This window comes from Dermacentor variabilis, chromosome 7, assembly GCF_050947875.1.
Source record: "Dermacentor variabilis isolate Ectoservices chromosome 7, ASM5094787v1, whole genome shotgun sequence".
Taxonomy (NCBI): domain Eukaryota; kingdom Metazoa; phylum Arthropoda; class Arachnida; order Ixodida; family Ixodidae; genus Dermacentor; species Dermacentor variabilis.
The window spans coordinates 48747723-48769602 of NC_134574.1; the positions used below are offsets into that span (position 1 = coordinate 48747723).

The 21880-nt window shown below is 44.4% G+C and overlaps 1 protein-coding gene across 1 annotated transcript in view; it reads left to right on the plus strand.

Moving 5' to 3' along the window:
- Positions 1 to 21880, plus strand: part of LOC142588620 (epoxide hydrolase 4-like) — a 63617-nt gene that overhangs the window by 37009 nt on the left and 4728 nt on the right. Inside the window, exons 4-5 of the mRNA XM_075700453.1 lie at positions 8510 to 8678; positions 16749 to 16885. Of these exons, the coding sequence (XP_075556568.1) occupies positions 8510 to 8678; positions 16749 to 16885 (306 nt within the window). The remainder of the gene's footprint in view (positions 1 to 8509; positions 8679 to 16748; positions 16886 to 21880) is intronic.

Genomic DNA, 21880 nt, shown 5'->3' on the forward strand with positions numbered 1-21880 from the left:
CACCTCATGGTTCCCCCGCCAGAGTCACGCCTCCAAGACGAGTGGGAAGTTGCTGTGCTGAATATTTTAAGCGCTACATACTGCCGGCTCCCAGACTTCTCATGCGACGTTCCAGGCCAGCCGTTGCCAGCTCAATAACCTAATAATATTAATATTTGGGGTTTTACGTGCCAAAACCACTTTCTGATTATGAGGCACGCCGTAGTGGAGGACTCCGGAAATTTTGACCACCTGGGGTTCTTTAACGTGCGCATAAATCTAAGCACACGGGTGTTTTCGCATTTCGCCCCCATCGAAATGCGGCCGCCCTGGCCGGGATTCGATCCCGCGACCTCGTGCCCAGCAGCCCAACACCATAGCCACTGAGCAACCACAGCGGGTAGCTCAACAACCTACACCGAACACTAAATCAACAGTGAACTCTGCCTTAGCGTTGGTAGTGAATCTAACCGCGAACTTGCTTCGCCCACTGAACTCCATGGTGTTGTTCCTGGCGTAATGGGCCGCATCTGTCCTTCCGCTCTCACTCCTAGCCCACTTAGCGCCTCGACCCTTTCCGCTTTCCTCACAGTGCACATACGTAGCCCCAAGGCTCAACGAGGACTTTCGGTGAGCCTTGGGGCTTCGAATGCGCGAAGGATTGCGTCGTTCAAGGCCCGCCGCATGTTCGAGTCTCTCTAGACTCGATGTCAGCTTTGCCGCTTGTTTCTCCGTCAGTGTCGCAGCACCTGGACATGCGCACCAAGCATTCCGTTTTCTTCAACACCACTGGACCTGTAGAGGACCGCTGTTCACCGCCTGCCCTCTCCCCTACTATTCCCTGTCAAAACACAATTATATACTTTTTCTAAAATTAAATACACATTCACCGTAACATTATCTCATAAATTGAACACTTCTTATCCAATAGAAGACAATTTGTTTCAGCTAACAATTTTGGCTCTTCATGTTGTCCTGTCAGTTCCGGGGTGCCGCAAGGTTCCGTTCTCGGACCCTTGCTTTTACTCATTTATACTAATGATTTGCCTTACTGTGTAGCGTCCTCCATAAGGTTATTTGCAGACGATTGTGTCATTTACAGAGTAATATCATCAAATTCTGACACTCTAAAACTACAATCTGATCTAGACAAGGTAACTAACTGGTGCGACACTTGGAAAATGCGACTTAACAGCCAAAAGTGAAAACTAATGAGGATTTCCCGCAATACTGCTTCGTCTAACCTATCCAACTATCACTTGAACAACTCTGTACTCGAAGAAGTCAGTTCCTATAAATAATTAGGCATCCACATAACATCTAATTTTTCCTGGCAAACACACGTAAACCGCATCAGTAACAATGCTAACCGTACGCTTGGTTACCTCCGTCGCAATTTATCTATGGCACCCGCTAACTTAAAGCTACAATTATACAAAACACTAATACGTCCTAAGCTTGAATATGCCTCTTCTGTATTGGACCCTCGCTTGGATTACTTAACAAACGCAATAGAATCTATAGAAAATCGTAGCGCGCGTTTCATTCTTGCTAACAATGCTCGCACATCAAGCGTAACATCTATGAAGGCTACTTTAAACCCCCCTCTCCTCTCATCCCGTAGGAAGTTAGCACGCTTATCACTCCTGCACAAAATTTATTATTACAATCCGGAATTAAAAAGTGAACTTTCGTCCAAACCTGCTTATATATCATTTCGTACTCACCATCGGCATAAATTGCGCGTTCCACACTGTCGCACAAACCTATTTCTTTATTCATTTATTCCTAAAACTACCAATGAATGGAATCATCTGCCGGCCTCAATTGTTAGCATAACCGACACATCTGCTTTTATAACTACTATTGAAGAATACTTTTGTTAATCCGCACTTTCTAATTTTTTTCCTGTTATTATTATATCCTGTTATCTGCACATGCTCTGTATTTAGTGCCACTCCCTTCAGTAACGCCTTCGGGCCTTGAAGGTACAATAAATGAAATTAAATGAAAGGGGAACCTTCGCTGCACTTTTTCCGTCCCTACTTATTCCGACGGACACAGAGCGTCATCAAGGGTGGCGGTCACAACCTCAGCCACTACCTTTTCTCAACGCCGTCTCGTCGCCCCCTCGTCAAACTCACCGGAATATCAGCAGCAATATTGTTGCCAAGCACGTCTTCGAACAGCGTCAATGCGGCGTCCACGAGATTTCCGTGTGACAATGAGAAAGTACCATCCTTGGTGTCCTTGACGAATCATCAGTTGATGTCTCAGCGTGCAAACACACTCGAACACGTGCGTGCAGCAACTGCTCGCGACCTTTCCTAACTAAGACCGTGCTGAAGCTCGACCACCGTTATCGGTTTATGAAGCCCGTGCTTGCGCCTGTACTAGCTTGGCGCTCTTTGGCTATACTCGGCCTTCGCGCCACATAACATCAACCACCAAATTCACCATCATTGCGCCTTGTCGCGCAACGCTGCTTCCCTTTGGTGTCGAGAACTGCCGCTCGCGTGCCTGGCGTCCTGCTCGTGCCCTACATGACCACCACCAGGTACAGACACGGTACCTACATAAAAGACGGGCTGAACACAAGAGATGCCCCCGTGTTAAAGGAAGTCTAGAGCGACTGCAACTCCCGGCCGACCATGCTCGATGTATAGCACCGAGCAGATGACATCTCGATCGGTTTCACAGGTCCTGGCGTACCTCTGCCTATTTGCATACGAACACAGCAGAGACTTGATCGTTCTACCCTTTCGCGCTCCTCAGCCTTGTCCACCCGATGGTCTCACGCGCCTCTCTGGAGGCCGCCTCGGCTGACCTTTACTGCCCGTTTAATCGTCTGTATACGCTTCCGTCCATGTTACTCACACTCACTTCACTTGTAAATCTGTACATATGTAAATATTATAAGATTATTACTTGCCACAGCATCACGGCGCTTCCCCACTGCAATACGCGCTAAGGGTAAAGCTGTAGTATACGGCATTGCCAGCAGACAGGCCACCGATCACGAAGAAGCAACCGATTTCGCTCCCCGCCTGTTATCATCTGCGATCTTCATTAACTGTGGCCTCGGTCAGCTTTTACGGCTACCTACACAAGAATTATGCTTTATGAAACAACAGTGTGCTTTAGAATCGGCGATGTATTGATGTTCACACAAGAACACGTTGAATACTTCAGGTTACTATAATGATGAGATAACAGTAGGCATAACATCAAAAGCGTTCATAAATTCATAACCAAATATTGCAGGTAGAGGCAGAGGGGTGCTGTCTTCCATTGTTAAAATTGTGCGGCATCTATTGAGAGCTGATACATAGTCCACAGAAGCGATTAGAATGCAACATTATTTAAAATCAGTATAGCCTCAAAAATGACTGAGGGAGATATTACATTGAATTATTCATTTTCGTCGTTGTTTGAAACAGCATGAGGGTGTTGCGAAAATGATTTGTCTTTGACTTGTACTAACGCATGATAGTAAGATAATAAGTTTTTTCTTAATGTTTGTCTTCGGCCAGTGCGGCTAGATGTTGCTATACCTTAGCGGTTCTGAAATGGCACATTTTTGTCTTGTTTCTACGGGTCCAAACTATTTGTTTAAATGCTGGTTTTGAAAGATCGACCCGAATGTATAAGCATGATAGAGGGTCGCGTACCGGCTGTGGCAACCTATGTTTAAGACACCAATTTCATTTAACAGACTGGAGGAATAAAGAAGCTAATTAATTGCGTGATAAATTTTGTGCGCCCAAGTTTGTGACGGTAAAATTAGATTTTATATAATTGAGTATGTGTCCGAAAAGTCAAGTGACACGTCCATACAGCGAGAAGAAAGGGGGTTAACCGAGGGGCCCGATTTTTTATTAGTCATATCATAGGAAGCCAACAAACACTGACACCAAGGACAACATAGGGGCAATTACTTGTGCTTAATAAATGAAAATGAAGAAACGATAAATTAATGGACATTAAACACGCCAAAGGTTGTGGGTTCGGTTCCCACCTGCGGCATGTTGTTTTTTCATCCACTTTAATTTCCATTAATTTATCGTTTCTTTATTTTCATTTATTAAGCACAAGTAATTTCCCCTATGTTGTCCTTGGTGTCACTGTTTGTTGGCTTCTTATGACATCCATACAGGTAACTGAATAAGCCGATGGGCACTGAAGCCGTGGACATATACGGGGTGTCCCAGCTAACTTTAGCCAGAGGTTAAAAATATGCCGATGCCACGTAGCTGCACAGAAACGAGGTAGTATTGTTGTCCGTCGCTTCAACATTCTTTGATTATTTATTTCATTCTTCCTGATTATATAATTAGTCCTCATTATTTATTCAAATCCTCAAATATTATAATTAGATGAAAAGCGTCATGAGAAAATTGTAGAGCAACATGAAAAACTCCCGATAAAGCTTTCTGTTCCTGAATACGTGCTACACAAAATGTTTTTCCGAGCGTGAAAGAATCCCGCGAATACACGCAAAGTGCTTCGAGCAGCATGTCGCGCGGCAATTTTGCGCGCATTTGCGGACTTCTTTCGCGCTCGGAAAAAACACTTTTATGAAGCATGTATAGAGTAAGAGAAAGCTGTATCGGGAATTTTTTATGTCGCTCTACAATTTCCTAATTAATATTTTTCATCTGAATAAGATATTTTTAAAGTCAATAATTAAGATAGGGTATCTAAATTGGCGGAACAGAAAAATAATCTGAGTACCTTCAAGCGATGGCAAGCAAATTACCTGGGATTTATACAGCTACGTGGCATTCACACATTTTTAAGCTCTGGCTAAAGTAAGCTGGTACACGCCGCATACTACTGTGCTGCTTACTATTAGGCGCCGATGATAAAATGGCGTTTGGCTGATAAATTATCTGAAATATTTATCAAGTGCTAGACCAAAGTATTCTTTGCAGCTTCGAGAATGAGAATTTAGTTTTTGCCATTCAATGTCAGGGTACGGAATTTCTCCCAATACAAAAAGTCGGCTTTCGGAACCTTTCAGCCTACTATCGTTGCAGGCAACACACGGTGAAAATATCTTCTGACGCAACTGAAAAAAGTGCAGACCCATATAATTTCTAACCGCAATTCAATGAACTCCACGAAGGATGTGTACCTCTTTCATTACTTCTGCAATTAACTGAATCTGTATCTGGAAACTGAATCTGGCGACCTTTCCAACGCGAACCCTATTGATTGAAGTGATTGAGAGCAGCATTCCGGGCAAGTTAGTAGTCCATTACTTAAATGATATTGCGCGACAAAAAAAAAACGACACGGACGTGAGAGAAGACGACTCACCAAGCGCTTGGTGAGTCGTCTTCTCTCACGTCCATGTCAGTTTTTTTCTTGCGCAATATCATTTAGGTATTGAAATTATCTTACCAGCGCTCTTCGACAAATTTTCAAGCATTGCCTGTGATATTGTTGACCTTAGAGAGTTCAGAAGAACTGGTGAGGTTTATAAAGTGCTGACTAACGGCCACGTCCAAACGTTTGTTAGATAAGACAGAAAACGGGGTAGGATTTCCAACCTACAAGGATATAACTTGTGACAATTACGTATACAATGGCCTTAAAGAAAGGGTAGCAGTCATCGTAATAAAGCTGAATAGGAGGTATAGCATAAAGGCATTACAAGCCTACAGTCTAGTCTCCGGTGACGATGATGAAGAAATATAACAGTTTTATACAGTTTTATGAAGATGTTGAATTAGCGATGACAAAGGCGCAAACTCATCATACTGCAGCCACGCTGACTTCAGTGTAAATGTAAGGAAAGCAGGCTAGGGGAACAATCATTTCGCAACTATGGCATCCATTCTAGGAACATTCGAAGAGAGGTGTTGGAAGAATTCATGGAAAGGAAAAGGCTCCGAATAATGAAACCTTCAAGAAGAGCAGTAAGAAATTAATAGATTTTATGCGCTCTGCGAATTCCTGCAAGTGCAGTGACTATAGGTTAAGGAAGTTGTCTCAGTTTCAAGAGAGAAAGAGTAAAATTAGCGAAAGGGAACGAGGCCAACCTAGACGTAGTAAAGATGAGAGCCGACAAATTCAGGCTCGTGCTTAAACAAATATGTAGCTTTAGAACTAGCTAGAACCAACTAGCTCTGCAACAAGTATTGTTGGAAGAGGAAGATGACAATACAGTGCTATGACTGAAACAGTAACTAGGCTGATTTTAAAAGTAGCAATGGGAGATAAAGCATGTGGTAAGGTATGTCGGAGGTTAGGCACCAAGTAAACGTGCCGGTAAGCTCTCTTTAGGCGTCCAACTCAAGAGAAGATAGAATTCGCTGAAGTGTCAAAACTGGGGAACAAGAGAGAAAAGGATATTCGAAATTATAACGTACGGATTATTCAGTAAGAAGTAAAAATGGCTGCAGCATAATATCAGTCAGAAAGGAGCTTGGAATAGGGCAGGAGAATAATTATGTACTGAAGAAAAAGCAGGATGATGACATCAGCAATTTTAGCGATACAGTAAAAGTAGCAGAAAAATTGTTTACTGACCTACACAGTACCCAGTGCAGCCACGCTACCTTCACACGAAATAGTGATAAACAGGACAGAGAGGCCCCTTCTATAACTAGCGATAAAATCAGAAGGGCTCTGCAAGACATGAATGTGGGAAAAGCGGCAAAAAAGATGGAATAACAGTCGACCTAATCAAATATGTGGGAAATGTCATGCTTGAAAAGCTTCCCGCTCTTTCTACGCAGTGTCTCACCACTTGAACTGTACCAGAGAGCCTGAAAAATTCCTACGTTACACTGATCCATAATGCGGGAGATTCTAAAAAATTGAATAATTATGGGTTCGTCAGCTTGCTTTCAGCATTCTGCAAAATATTCACCAAGATAATTTCCAGTAAAATCAGGACAACACTACGCTTCAATCAACCAAGTGAACACAAGGTTTCCGGTTCGGATATTCTATACTGCGTCACATTCATGTTGTTCATCAGGTAATTGAGAAATCTGTGAAGTACAATCAACTTCTCTGTATGAATTTCATGTCATTTGAGAGGACGTTTGATTCAGTTAGAAATACCATCGTTAATTGACGCATTGCATAATCAAGGAGTACAGGAGGCATACGGGAGTATCTTGGCAAATGTCTACAAATATTACAGAGCTACCTTGCTTCTCCACAAGAAAAGTAGAAAGTTACCTATTAAGAACGAGGTCAGGCAGTAAGACACAATATCCACAATCCTATTCACTGCATTGTTGGAAGAGGTATTCAAGCTACTACACTACGAATGCTTAGGGGTGAGGATCACCGACGAATATCTTAACAACCATCGGCTGCAGACGACGTTCTCCTTCTCAGCAAAACTAGGAATGAACTACAGCAAATAATTTAGGACCTTAAGCGAGAAAGTGTAAGATATGATTTGAATAATCGTGTGCAGATGACAAAGATTAATTTCAATAGCCTGGAAAAGAAAGAAGGATTCAGGATCGGCAGTCAGCCTCTAGAATCTGTACAGCAGCACGTTTATCTAGGTCAATCACCCAAAGGGGCCTCTGATCATGAAAAGCAAATTTACAGAAGAATACAATGGGTTGGTGTACATAAGGGAAGTATTATCTAATACTGTCATGGCAGTACACCGGTGCTAACATACGGGCCAGAAACTTGGAAGTTAACACAGAAACTCGACAACAAGTCGAAGACCATGCAAAGAGTGATGGAACAAGATATGTTAGGCGTAACGTTAAGAAACAGGAAGACAGCAGTGTGCATCATTGAGCAAACGGGGCTACCCAATATTCTAGCGACCGTTAAATGAAATTTGATCTGGGAAAGGCATGTACTGCGTAGCATAAGTAGGAGGTCGACCATTTGAGTTACAGTATAGGTACGGGGGTTGGGGAAGCGCAGTCGAGGACAGCACAAAACTAGATAGGGTGATGAAATCAGGAAAATTACAGGCGCAATTTGAAATCTGTTAGCGCAGGACATGGTTAATTGGAGATCGCAGGCAGCCGACGAAGGCCTCTCCCTGCAATCATAAAAGAGGGGATAACTTTTTTGGAAGATATCTTTTTAGATGATTATTCTTGAGTTGATTGATACTGTGCAGGTTGTCTGCGGACTTTGCTATATTCTTCATTCTATGACTCTGAAAAGTACGGGACGTTTCTAAGGGCCATATTGCATTTCGTGGATGCATCCAAGATTTGAGGGGAGAGGGGCATATCTGCTGTTCTTAGAAGTTATAAGTTAAGACTGAATCCAGCGGTAGATTTTGTTCCAGGGGTATGTTTTTCTGCGGTACGAACAAACACCACAAGTACTCAAATAATGTAGCATTACAGCACATACGACGCGTGAAATACGACAACGACTGTCTTTTTCATTACAGAATCGGCATGTTAGCCACGATAACTTTCAGTGGTCCTTGCTTAGTGCCAGATTGCGCCGGCGTTTATGAAAGAATTTAACAGAGAGAAGGTGTAATCGTATCAAATATCGATGCGTTTTTTTTTACTAATAGGCAAGAAGAAAGCCAGTATTGTGGGCCATGACTGGGGCGCGGTCATTGCCTGGTGGGTCGCCACAAAATACGAGAGCCTGGTGGACAAACTGGTCATCATTAACGGGCCTCATCCCCTGGCTCTAAGCTACCAGCTGGAACACAGCCTCAGTCAGATTCTGATGTCCTGGTGAGTGCCCGCTCGCGGTGTTCGACCTCTCTCCGCTTCGTAGCATTTGCTACGGCTACAGTGTCGCTTGGGCGAAATGTGGTGGCTCTATTAACGCTATCATTTGTATTTATCGATAACGTTTACGGGTTCTACGAGATAGGAGGCTGCCAATATACGATGAGGTTCAACTCATTACGTTGAGTAAGGATGTCAATGGTTTAGTGGTTTATGTAAACTGAATATTTGAATATACCGGTTTCATTCTTCGTTTCTTTTTATAAAATTTGCTACTGTTTATTATATGTTTCTTGTTTGATTTGTAATCTTCTTTTACCCAGCATGAAAAGTAGCAAGTTTTGCATGTACAAAAGATAACGTTATCAGCTTTGAGATATGCCCGTCTGTGCTACTTGCAAGGAGGGGGACAATTTTTTAAACCATGCCATTCATGCCATTCATACCAATACATGAGCGCTGAGAAATCCAAGCCTCTTTGCCTGTAAAAGAAGAAGGTTGCACTCAGGAAGCTATTTGTCATGTCATGTTTGTTAACATTCATTGTCATTCCGAAACTGAAATCCGGCAGTAGCACAAGTTCTAACAATGACCTACCTATATCACTGACCCGTTTTTGCCGTATTTGACCCGTATTTGCCGACTGAGCCGTGCGCAAGCGCTCAGCTCCAATTTCGAGATCACATAGAGTACAACAGCACCGCAATGCATTCAATCTGTCATTTTTTTTACACTAATGCTTATGAAATACCCCAAAGAGAGAATTTTATGTAAAAAAGCGAAAGTATTCAACCATTCCTCATAATTAGGTTTAAGTTAGAAACGCATGTTAAATATAAAGCAGGCCTTAACACTTTTACTGTGGAAGGTTCCCGATACAGTCGGCGTAATCTGCCTCGTCCGGCGGAGTGGGATGCGCCATCTGCTGGCTACTATAAATGCGCACCGTAGGCTATAGGTGTGAAGGGTAGCAGTTGTTATTGTTCTTAACAACTGTACCAGGTACGGACAGATTAAAGACGAGGAGTTCCCAGTTGCTGGTGCACACCGCGGACCATGGGAAAAGCGTGGAGCTTCCAATAGACCCTTCCAAATAAGTCGCTGCCACCAGCAGTAGCAAGTATGCAAAATTGTACGTGGTCCGCGTGATGGTTGTGCCGATCGTGTGCGCTACTCAGCAAACACTGTTTGAAGAGCGGATCCTATCATCAAGTTATCTTTATGTACACTGCAGGACAAGGCGATCTCCAATTACCCCTGTCTTGCGCTAGTTGATCTCCAGTTCCGCCTGAAACTTCCCTAATGTTACCACTCCCCCTATTTTTCTGCCATTCATGACTGCGCTTCTCATTCCTTGGCAACAATTCTATAACTCTTATGGTTCACCAGCTAACTAAACTACGCTTCACACGGCCTGTCGAGTTCCATTTTTTTTTCTCTTCATGTCATCAAGAATATCGGCTATCCCCGTTCGCTCTCGCATCCACACTGCTCTGTCGCACTCTCTCATCCACACTGTCACTTAACGTAACGCCTAACAGTTTTCGTTTCATCGCTCTTTGTGAGTTTGTTAACTTGTTGCGACCTTCTTAGCTTGTTAACATCGTGGTTTCTCCGCCATGTGCTCACACCGGTAGAATACAATGATTGTACACTTCAGAGAAAGTGGTAAGCTCCCCGTCAAGATTTGTTAATGCCTCCCGTCGGCAAACCCATTTTTATTCGTCTGTAAATTTTCTTCTCATTGTCAAGGTCCCGTGTGAGTATTTACATAGATAAACGTACTCCTGGGGCCCTATAACATAAAAGCATCCCAATATGTTTTTATTCCAATCTCGCGACGTCAAATTTGCGTAACCGTCGACGCAAGCATGACGCGGTGACCCTCACGGTTCTCTAACCAGACCAATCAAGTGCTCTCCTCGTTTATAGGTTTGTTTGCTTTAAAAAAATAACATTTCCTACACTGAGCCACTTGTCTTATATAATTGGCTGACAAGAGGCGAAGAGCACGCTCAAGTGGATAGGCGTTCAATGGGGCCGAGCCAGTGCACTGAAATTCAATAAACCGATAAATAGGGTGGAGCCGGCGTCTGTGATTAGTCCGCTTTCCCTTACTTATCTTTCAGTGGCTGTTCGAAAATCGCGACGCCATGCAGGGGAAGGTTAAGAATGCCGCTATACCGGATCCTCAGCAAGGAATAGTTGGCAGAACGAGGTTGGAAACTTGCCGAAAGTGCTCGAAAACGTTACACGGCCACGCAAAACGGCTTATTGTATGCATATAAACCCATGCTCTCCGGCTGATGCGAGTAGCCAGTGCCTGAGTGATCGGCGGCAGCCATATCTTATTCCTTTCGGATCGGGACGCCCTGCAGCTATTCAGAAGAAAACCCATTTTTGTTCGGCATATTAATGCATCTTTAACACAAACACGTCACTTTGACGTGGTGAGTTCTCGCGGTTCTGTGACGTCACCTGACAGGCAGGCGAAGCGGGCGTCGCCCGAAAACTTTTGACCAATAGCCGAGCTCTAATTCTGAAAAGGCGTCGAATCCTAAACAACTATTTTTCTCTTGTTCTTTCCAGTCATGAATAATCATCGCGTTCACGTCATATCAGCTGGGAAGCTATCACGGTTTTCGTGACGTCGCAAGAAAGACGGGCGAAGTGGGGGTGGTTAAAAAAGTTTTCGACTGATGACGGAGGGCTGGTTGCAGAATTGGAATAGAAAAGTTTGAAGTAGCTTTACGTTATAGCACCCCCTTTTTTCGGTGGGGTATTACGTGTCAAAACCACTTTCTGATTATGAGGCACGCCGTAGTGTGGGACTCCGAAAATTTCGACCACCTGGAGTTCTTTAATGTGCACCTAAATCTAAGCACACGGGTGTTTTCGCATTTCGCGCCAATCCAAATGCGGCCGCCGTGCCCGCGATTCGATCCCCTGACTTCGTGCTTAGTAGCCCAACAGCATAGCCACTAGGCAACCACGGCGGGTCACATATATAGCGCCCTTGTAATGGCTCCAGAGGGTGACTTGCGATCATGAAATCTTTGTTCCTTGCCAGGCTATTGAACATGACCTTTGTCTTCTGCATAATATTCTGCAGCCGCAAACTTCCACTTTCTCGGTTAAGGTCCTCAATCGTTTGTTGGGATTCGTCCCAAGTGTTGTTGAACAAGACGAGGTTATCTGCAAACTGAAGGTTGCTGAGATATTCGGCATTGATCCTCACTCCTAAAACTACTCAGTCTAATAGCTTGAATACTATTTTAGGATGCAGTGCATTTGATTGGAGAGAATATGTATGTTCGCCTAATTTATTCCTTCTTGGATAATTTGGAGCTTGTGGACAATCATAGCAGCTCTGGAACCTTTGTGCATATTCCCAAAGATATTTACGTATACCTCTTGTACTCCTTGATTATGCAGTACATCCATGACTGCTGGTGGCTTTACTGACTCTAGTGGCGACTCACAATTTATGAAAACCATATATTGAAGTTCAGTGTGTGACGGAAGCCAGTTTGGTCGGGGTGAAACATAGTTGAAAGGTACACAAAACCCGGGGCACTACGCCATCGAAAGTAAAATTTAAAATAAAAGAAGACGTTGCGTCTCCCACTAGGGAGCATTGTTCACAGGCAAAATTTTACCTGTGAGCGAGGATACCAGCTGGGAGCCGAAACGTCTTCTTTTATTTTAAATGCTACTTTGGTACGCGCAGTGCCCCGGGTTTATATACCTTTTCACCAAAACCACATATTGCATGCCGCATATTTCTCACTCAGCTGACTAGTGACATGGATGTGCTCCATTGTAGAATATCCCTTCCGGGAGCCAGCCTGTGCCCTTGATTCAGTAAAGTCAAGTGTTGCCCTGATTCTATTGTAACTTATCTTTGTAGATCTATTTTACAATACTAAAAGAAAGCTAGCGAGCCTATATTTCTGGAGTTTTTCGACGGCTCCATTCTTGTGGATCAATATAAAGCCATTCTTCCAGCTCTCTCGTACACTTGAAGTTTGATGCATTGCTTATAAAGGTCAGGGGAGCTTTTAGCGCATAATGTATGCTCCATCTTTGATTAAGTTCACTATTATTTAATCTTCTCTTGCGGCTCTTCTCCACAACATGCCTTGCAAGGCTTTTCTAACATGAGCGGTAATTATATAAGGAACCTCTATATTCATTTTTTCCTTCTTTCAATGAAGGCAGCATGGCTGCTCTGTGTACTGTACAGCCCAGTATACGACTTGCGCTCAAACATTTCGCGGAGTCGCTTTGCGGACGCCGAACGAGCGATAAGATAGGATGCGCACGCTTGTGTAGAGGGCTAAGTAGGTTTGCGCGCGGGCGGGGCAGGTCTCTAGATGTTTCAGTGCACAGTGATATCACAATGCACAGTGGGACGTGAACGTGACTGGTGGACAGTAGGGGCAATGTCGCTGTGCGAGCAGCGTGCGATCATCAAGTTTATGTGCAAACTTGGAAAATCAGCCTTATAGACGCAATCGGCCCTGAAGCAAGTGTCCGATTATAATGCACTAAGAAACCGCGGTTTACGACTAGGCAGACGAGGTTAGAGGACGACGAGTGCTGCAGGAGACCATGGGCATCACGAAACGAAAAAATTATTACCAAAGTGTAACAACCGATTCGCTGTGATCGAAGAATAAGAATCGAGGAGTTAAAGAAGAAGTGGGTATCTACCACGGATCAATTCACGCGATTTCACCCAATTATTGAAGATGGGACGCGTCATTGTGAAGTTTGTTCCGTTGCTTCGAGGCAGCTTAACACTGTTACGGCTCACTTTATGCGGCAGTGAATGGAACAGATGCCAAACACCTAGGATACAGCGTGCCTAGCCATGCTCGTGAAGATGAAAGTACTTGTCCCCGGGTGTGTGCGACGGCATTGTGCGCGGAATGTGCAAATCCTACTCTCCTCTCTCCTATCTTCATTCCCTCTACGCCAATGAGTGGTTTCCCTCCCATGATCCTCTCTGTGGGTTGACCATACACGACCTACGTTCAGCCGCTTTACGCCAAGGAGTGGTTTTCCTCGGTGTAAGGTGACCCGACATGCCGTGACAAGGCCCTCTACCACGGAACAGGAGTGACTGAAATTGCCCGGATGGTGCAGGATATAAGAAAGCGAGCGAGCCACCACAGGGAGATACATACCCTTGCGTGCAGGCGCGCGCAGGCTCAACGTTTCTGTATTTTTGTCTTGAAGCGCACCGTTTAATTGTAACGATGTATTAAACTTCTGTTATTCGTTTCTACATCACCTCCTCGTCCCTGGCTAACCCTCTCCGATGGTCAACCTGGTTTGAGCTCCAAGCAGACGCTGTTGAAGGCCACAAAACCCCCGTCTCCTTAACAACATGGATCAGATGGACTGTCGATTGACAATCGCTGACGAGTTCCTTCAGACCAGTACGCATAACCTAACGTAGCTCTATCCAATTGTCGCTGGTTATGTGTATTGGGTGTTTGCCTATGACTCAGGGACGAAACAGCAGTCATCGGGGTGGCATACACCAGCATCTCTGAGGCCAAAAAAGAATTGCGAATCATTATATTCAAAGACAATGTGATGCTCATTGCATTCTTTAACGTCGGCGGTTTGGTGCACAATGAGTTCACACCGCCTGGACAGCCTGTTACTGGTCATTTCTACGTACTAGTATTGCACAGGGTGTGCGATACGGTTCGAAGGACGCGATGGGACAAGAGGCAAGGCAAGTGTTGTCTGCATCACGATAACGCAACAAGCCACAAATCGCTTGTTCTGCAGAAATTCCTCCCCCAGAATAACATTCGGGTCGCCACTCCAAAACCGCACTCTCCGGATCTCGCTCCAAGTCACTTTCATTGTTCAGTAGTCTGAAATCGAGCCTTAAGGGGACGCGTTTTGGAACCGTGGATGACATCAAAGCGAATGCGACAGTTAAGCCCCGACCGGTTCCCCAAGAAGCATCCTACTTGGAGATCATTTGGCAAGCATCGCTATAGGACTTAACAATAGCACGCTGAACTGCCATTCCGGGAACTTTTTGACTGCCACTCGTGGAATACTGCTGATTTCTCTTTATCTTTATCTTAACGATTCCTGGTGATATTACCCTGCTTATCTTTCAAAGCATACTTCTTGCCTTGTCCTATGTGAAGTACTATTCTCACTTATTTCATGCTGCTAACGTATTTTACTGCTTCCTCAATCTTTTCCAGGATGAAACTTGAAATATCCCTTACTTTGTTCCTGTTGATCAGTTCTGACAGTTTAGCGAATTCCACCTGCTCCATTGAGTTGGATACGTTCATGCTTTGTTGTTTATTAAGTGCTTTGTTACTTGAGAAACCTAACCTATTGGCTACCTTGGTGCCTTACCTCAAGGGCTCCTTCTGAAATAAGCCCAGTTACTCTTTCACGCATTATGTCTATATTACCTTCATCGTCCTGTCGTGAAGCTCCATATTTAGTTGCGGGTACCAGCCTGAATTGGTCTGCTTCTATTCTTAGGGCTTCCAGGTTGGCCTGTTTCTTCTCGACCAATTTTACACTTTCCCTCTTCAAATTGACAGTCATCCCAGACCTCACTAAACTTTGGTCACTGCACTTCACCCAACCTAAATCTTCTACATCCTGCACTATGCTGAGATCGCTGGATAGCAAATCATCTATTTTATTTCTTGTTTCTCCATTAGGAGCCCCTGCAGTTCCACTGGCTCTTATGGCACGTTCCGAAGAAGGTATTCGTTATTCAGATTGCATTAATTTCTACGAATTCTGCCAATATATCTGCTCTAGCGTTGCTAGAATCGATACCGTAATTGACAAGTGTTTGTTCCCCAACATGCGTTTCCCCGCTTATGCATTGCAGTCCTAGATGAACACAGTATGTAGTTTGCCCCTTTCTAATTACTAATTCCAGATATCATAAAAGTTCAATTTGTTCTTTATCATGATTACACGAGGAGCGTTCGCTAGTAGTACCTTTATTCTATGTCTCCCATTATGCTTGATTACGACGACTGCTACCCTCTTATTATTGCTGTAGAATTCATCAATATGGCTCGCTATATCCTTGTAGATCAAACATTCTATCCTCTATTCTCTCTTTCCTGGACGACCTCTTTTGCAGAGAACCTGGCCGTTAATGAGCCTTTCTGACGCTGAGAATGCCACAGGCAAGGATTATTATTCTAGAAAGAGCCCTGCTAAGCTACCCTGATTCCAGAGTCTTTGCCCGTTAAACGTGTTTAGGTTAAATTTCCAGTGGCGGCCTAAGCGGATCCCAAGATTCGCAAAACCCTCTGCCTACTCTGGCTCTGGGTTCACGCTACCTGCCCTGGATTTTCACCCAAGCTTGTTTCCAAGTACCAGGTCCCCTACTGTGTCGTCAGTCAAACGTCTCCTGTGAACTATTTGGTAGAAACCCTTGAGCCGCTTCCGATAAGCGCCTCCAAGGGCGCGAAATCGTGCGCGTTCAGCGGCTCAAGCAGTACATTGATCCACCTGTGCTATCCTGCTCGTACGTCAGCGACACGGCTCCTCTTCTCCGGGGAGGTAATTGTACTGGTTAAGAACGAGCAGCAGGCATTGCTACCAGAAAGGCAACGACGGCGAGTTGTTGGAAGTCTTGTGCCTGTGTTGCCGAAGCTGTGTGAGCACTCGCTGCGGTGCTCTACTATCTGAGGGTTTCATCAATTAAACCATGATGCCTCTTGACAATATAAAGAAGTATATCATGGTTGTTGGTAAGCGACGCACTGCGTGAAGAATATAAACGAGATCTCTTATTTATTTCGAATTCATCTTGGGACTACAAGCCATCTACATGTAACTGCAGTAGTTATTGCATATTTAGAAGGTTTAACAATTATATAACTTGGCGTGTTAACGCCAATTGCATCGCGTTAGATATCCATTTTCAGCCACTGAGGGGGTCTCATGCAGTATGTATTCTAAGTACAAAATGCTAAAGGAGTTGATGGATGTACTAGTGCAAGCAATGCGGCTATAGATCAGCAGTACGAATGCAACACCTGATCTCTGCAGGTACTTCGTGACATTCCAGTTACCGTGGCTACCGGAAGCCAGTTTCTGTGCCAACGACCTCCAGCTACTCGACACATTGCATGGCGCATACGATGAGCAGGAGCGGGAGGCCTTGAAATACGCATTCAGCAAGCCGGGTACGCATTATATCGTGACGACCGTTGGCTCACATTGTTCGTAGCTTGAATTTTAAGATATAATGTTCAGTTTATCTGGTTAATAATGAGCAATTTAATCCAGGTTCAAGTGCCATCATGGTAATCTGGAATTACTAATACAGCCTTTCGCGTCACAATTTTATTAACAAGCTTGCTGTTTCATCTCGCCAGTGTGAAGCAGCACGCAATAAATGTTTGCTTAACCTAACAAGGTTCACTGAAACTCACCGATTTCCCAATTCAGTCGGCGACGCACAACAAAATACACACGACTGCAGGCTTCAGACAGTTATACTCGCACGCCAGCGATGCGCGTGCTACGACACAGTTAACCAAAGGGAGCCGAGTATCCGAGGTGTCCATAAGGCGGTTCACTACAACTCATAGAAACATACCTGGTATTGTTCTAATAAGGCTTCAAATGTGGTGCACCGTTTCAGACAAAGACGCTCGCTCGAATACCACCGCGGCGCTTTCAGGGGGGCTGTAACTGCCTAACTCTGATAAACTTGCTGAACGCCATGCCTTACGCTCAGTAGCTCTCTGAAACATGCTAGAAGGACGCCTAAGCCTTTCGTATTCATTGCAAGTATTGGATTTCAAAGGCCTATTAGGATGCTGCTTCTGGTGCTACGGGTGCCGCTAAGCAGAAAATGAGTAGAAAATGCCTTTTTATCGTGTATAGCTCTAGGTGTGAAGCAGTAGAAGCGGATTCGAAACCAGACCCCACCCCCCTACATTATGTTTTCTAAGTTCGCGCATAGTCGATGCATAAGAACGAACACACAGGCTTTCACACACACCAATGTGGTGGACTGTGGAACAGTTTTCACCCTGGGAATTACATAGCGAACACCCAATGCAACGCTTACGAGTACTCTTGTGTCTCACCCCAGTTGATAACTAGGCATTTTATGTTGTTCTGGCTTCATGGGCCATTACCACTGATTGCCGTTGAAAAATATGGCTCCCCTTGGTCACTGTTGATGTGCAGCCGTAAAATATGTTGCATAACCATGTATTCAAAACTGCCACTTTATTTAGGAGTTCTCGGAAGACTACATCATTACTTCGCTGGCTGCCCCCCCCCCATATATGTGCGACTTCTCTCATAATATTACTTTGCTGTAATACTACTGAAATATTTTTGCGTGTTCGCATCGCAAACGTGCCATCATGTGGCTTAACTCTATTATTACGATGATAACACAAAGTTGTCCTAGGAGAGTCGCAGCACATTACCGTCAAAAACTGCCTGCATGGTCAAGGAAACTAACACAGACGTTCATTCTTTACATTAAAATACTGGTGTATTTTTTGATAAATCCTACAAAGTGCCTTGACACCCAAATATGTTGTTGACTTCCGTACCGGCCCTCTGATTTGAGTAGTCGATTCTATCACTTTAAAAGTTGGCCTCTGTGTTGTACTTCTGAAAGCAGGGAATACTGCACAGCGTCAGGTTGCAGTCGTCACAACGGGCCCTGGTTTGGTTGCGACTGCTTATCTTCCAATCATTTGACGATCGGTTGGAGCCTTGTTCGCTTTTAACATTTGGTAGCTTGCGGATTGTACTTGGGGAAGTGGCGAGCGACAAGGCAGGGCATGTTAGCAGCTGAGGAATTTCATCCTTGGCGAGGTCGAGGTCGGCAGCTCTCGCTAATCACATATTCTACGAGACTGAATCAGAATTCTAAATTGGTGTCATTTCTACTAGTAGCCTTCCTGCTGGAAAGAAAAGCATTAAACATAGCCCTATCTTAGACGACCAGGGATATTTGTTGCAAAAGCTTTCTGCTGTTGCCGCACAGACGGACAGTGTGGTTGTGATCAATTATGTCAACAGTACCCATAGTGTAGTTGTAATCTAGTACCAACTCTGGCATCTGCAATGCTTCTTGGCACTTGTTTCTTACTTCTTTCGTTGCCACCGCATGGGCAGTTCCATAAAGGCACACGCATCTTTTATCACGCCTTTGAAGCGCCAGGCACTTCCCTCGTTGAAATGCAGTGGCCTTTCCTTTCTTGAAATTTAGACACTTCAGAAATAGCCGTCATTTACCAAGCACTTCTATGCCTACCCAACTATGAAACCTGTCCGCCCGTCTCGTAAGACGAATCGCTGTAAAGAAACTAACGCATCAAAAACACGATCAATTCGAAAGTAAAAGCCTTGGTGGCGGTGACTTTCAAAACTGCGACCCCATGCACAGAAGCCGCGTGTGTTGCGCACTGGGCAAAACACCCACTTTCTTTGTCTATTACACGGGAGCAGGCTTTTCAGAAAAACAACAATAACAAAGCAGTACGGAAATTAAGGTGACTGAATACACATTCAAATGTCAGGCAAGCACGTGCAGGCGTCCAATGGAAGCATCCAGACCGATATTGTTCCTTGTGAAACGTACACATTACGAACAGAAACAAGCTTTCATAAAAAACGACCGAGTGCTTCGCGCTGGTTCAGTGTGCCTGTCGCATATTCTACAGCGTCAAAGGCTATGTAGACCAAGTAAAACGAATATGTCATATGGTGGGCCACAGGGATCTTTAAAATGTAGGAAGCGAATTATGCATGGTGTGATGTCTAAATCTAGAAGAGTTAAGGATTTTGGTTTAGTCTATGGTATACGATGCCAATTCACTCCGCAGGTATTCAGTGGATGCAAGACGTCAAGTACCCTCGTGTACTCTTCTTTCAACATTTCAATAGTAAACCTCACTGGCGAGCAGAAGTTGAAGAAGTCCAACATAAGTTTAACAAGTGGTAGGGGAAGCAGTTGTCTGTATTCAGACGGGCCGAAGCTCACAACGTGTTCCTAGCAACTCGAATAATGTATGTCCAGCAAGTATTACATTGCTTGTGGCTTAGGTTACAAGCCATCGTTTGTTTGCTACCAAAGTATAGAGTTCCCGTTTTTACCCCATGCATCGTGATAACTTTTTTTTTCCTCTTCGGAGTTGGGGTCGTGGCGTAGTTTACCTTTTATTAAGGTAACTTGTCTCCCTGTTATTATTATTTCGTGATGTAAACAGTCCATTTCTAAGACAGGTGTTGCAACTTCCAATAATCAATTACCTTCCAGAAATATTTGTACTAACCACCCACGCTTGCATATGGTGAATATATCTGAACCCCATGAATGTGTTGTACAGGCGGCCCAAAACAAATGTCAAAGGTGAACAGTTTAGTGAAGGCTTTCATGAAGTACTTGGCGATGGTGCAATAACAGCCATGTCTAGGACCATATCTAGACCCGAGTTCGAACATTGTAATGCTAAGAAAATAGCTATTTTGCTAAACTTTATGCCACCGATGAGTTTCTGTGGCCGGGTGATGTATCTTGGGTTGGTGCCTTACTTCACCGACCGAAATGCCACCGATCTTTGAGGGCTCATGCACTTCGAGTCACAAAACACAAATACATAACCAGTAAATGAGTTCATAATAATGATAGGGAGTGATGATGGGTTATATGGCTCTGAATAAAGCCCCTCACACTTCGTAAAGTAGAGATTTTGCTCCTCTGCCTTCACTCCCCCTCATGTATTCCCATTTTCTCACTCCCTGCTCCACCGTGGCACCGCCTATAATGCTTTAGCGTGGCACATCACCTTTCGCAGAGTGAATGCATGCATAGCGAAGCAGTGCACTTTAAGCGTTCGCATTGGCTTTTAATGCGACAGCGTTGAGGAGCCTGTCTCGCAAAAAGATCCGGTTCTTCTGACAAAAGTTATTCCGGCAAAAATATTTTTGAACCACGCATACCCAGGCCTTCCATGTGACGCAAGGAATTGACTGAAATAAATTTCCAAAACGGACATACCTGGGAAAATCATACCCTACTACTTACGCACAACCTACAGACATGATAGCGGCCACGGCGGCCGCATTTCGATGGGGGCGAAATGCGAAAACACCCGTGTACTTAGATTTAGGTGCACGTTAAAGAACCCCAGGTGGTCAAAATTTCCGGAGTCTCCCACTACGGCGTGCCTCATAATCAGAAAGTGGTTTTGGCACGTAAAACCCCATATATTATTATTACAGACATGATAGCTCTCGAACTGTAATTTTATTATAGGAGAAATCTTGATTTTTTTACGCGCAAGCGCACCCCTTTCCCAGCGTTCCTGCAATGCGAAGACTGGAGAGGGCGTCCGTCATTTGCGCATTCCGGCACGTAAATATCTCGGAGTTCACTTCTTTGAAACACTTTGAGATTGCAGTGGCCTCCGCCGCATCGCGGCCCATGCAAGAGGCCCGGTTTCTACCAGAAAGTTCGCCTTCGTTCCTAGTGTTCGCCGCGAGCCTTTTCCGGTAAACATTACGCTTACGTATACTGCAGTTTTCGAGAAGCGTGAGAAGCAGTCACAGATTTTTTAATGCTATCGCGTTCCACTCTTAAAGGCGAAGCTTAAGCGCCCCCCCCCCCTTTTTTTTTTGAGTTCTGAGTAACTTCATGCACAACCTAGAATTTCTATACGGAGAGTTGCACAAATTTAGTGACGACAGCTTTTATTTCCTGTTTTGATAATTATTTTTTAATCGGCTGAACAAACGCTAACCCCATATCATGACTACTTTGAATGCATGGTCTGCGCTGCAATTATGTGCGCAACGTTTGTGAAGCGCGTGTGGCAAGATCTTGCTGCCAATGTTTGTAGCAACACGTTTACGATCGCATGCGGCCATTCTGGCCTAAATATTCCGCGCCGTCCTTAGCATATGAATTCACGACGCGTATCAGCTGTGATAGAAAAATACTGGGAGCGGGCAGGAAAGATCGCTGCTGTGAAGGTTCCATAGAGTATAACGAGTTACATTGCCTCCAATAAGCGAACTTACCAAACTTCTAAGCGCACCGATTCAGAGGTGGGCGCTGGTTCTATTGTGTTTATCGTGCCTCAAAGTCGACAGAGACGCGCGCGGCAGATCATCGTGTCGGCACTCTGCGTTTATAGAAAAGGAAA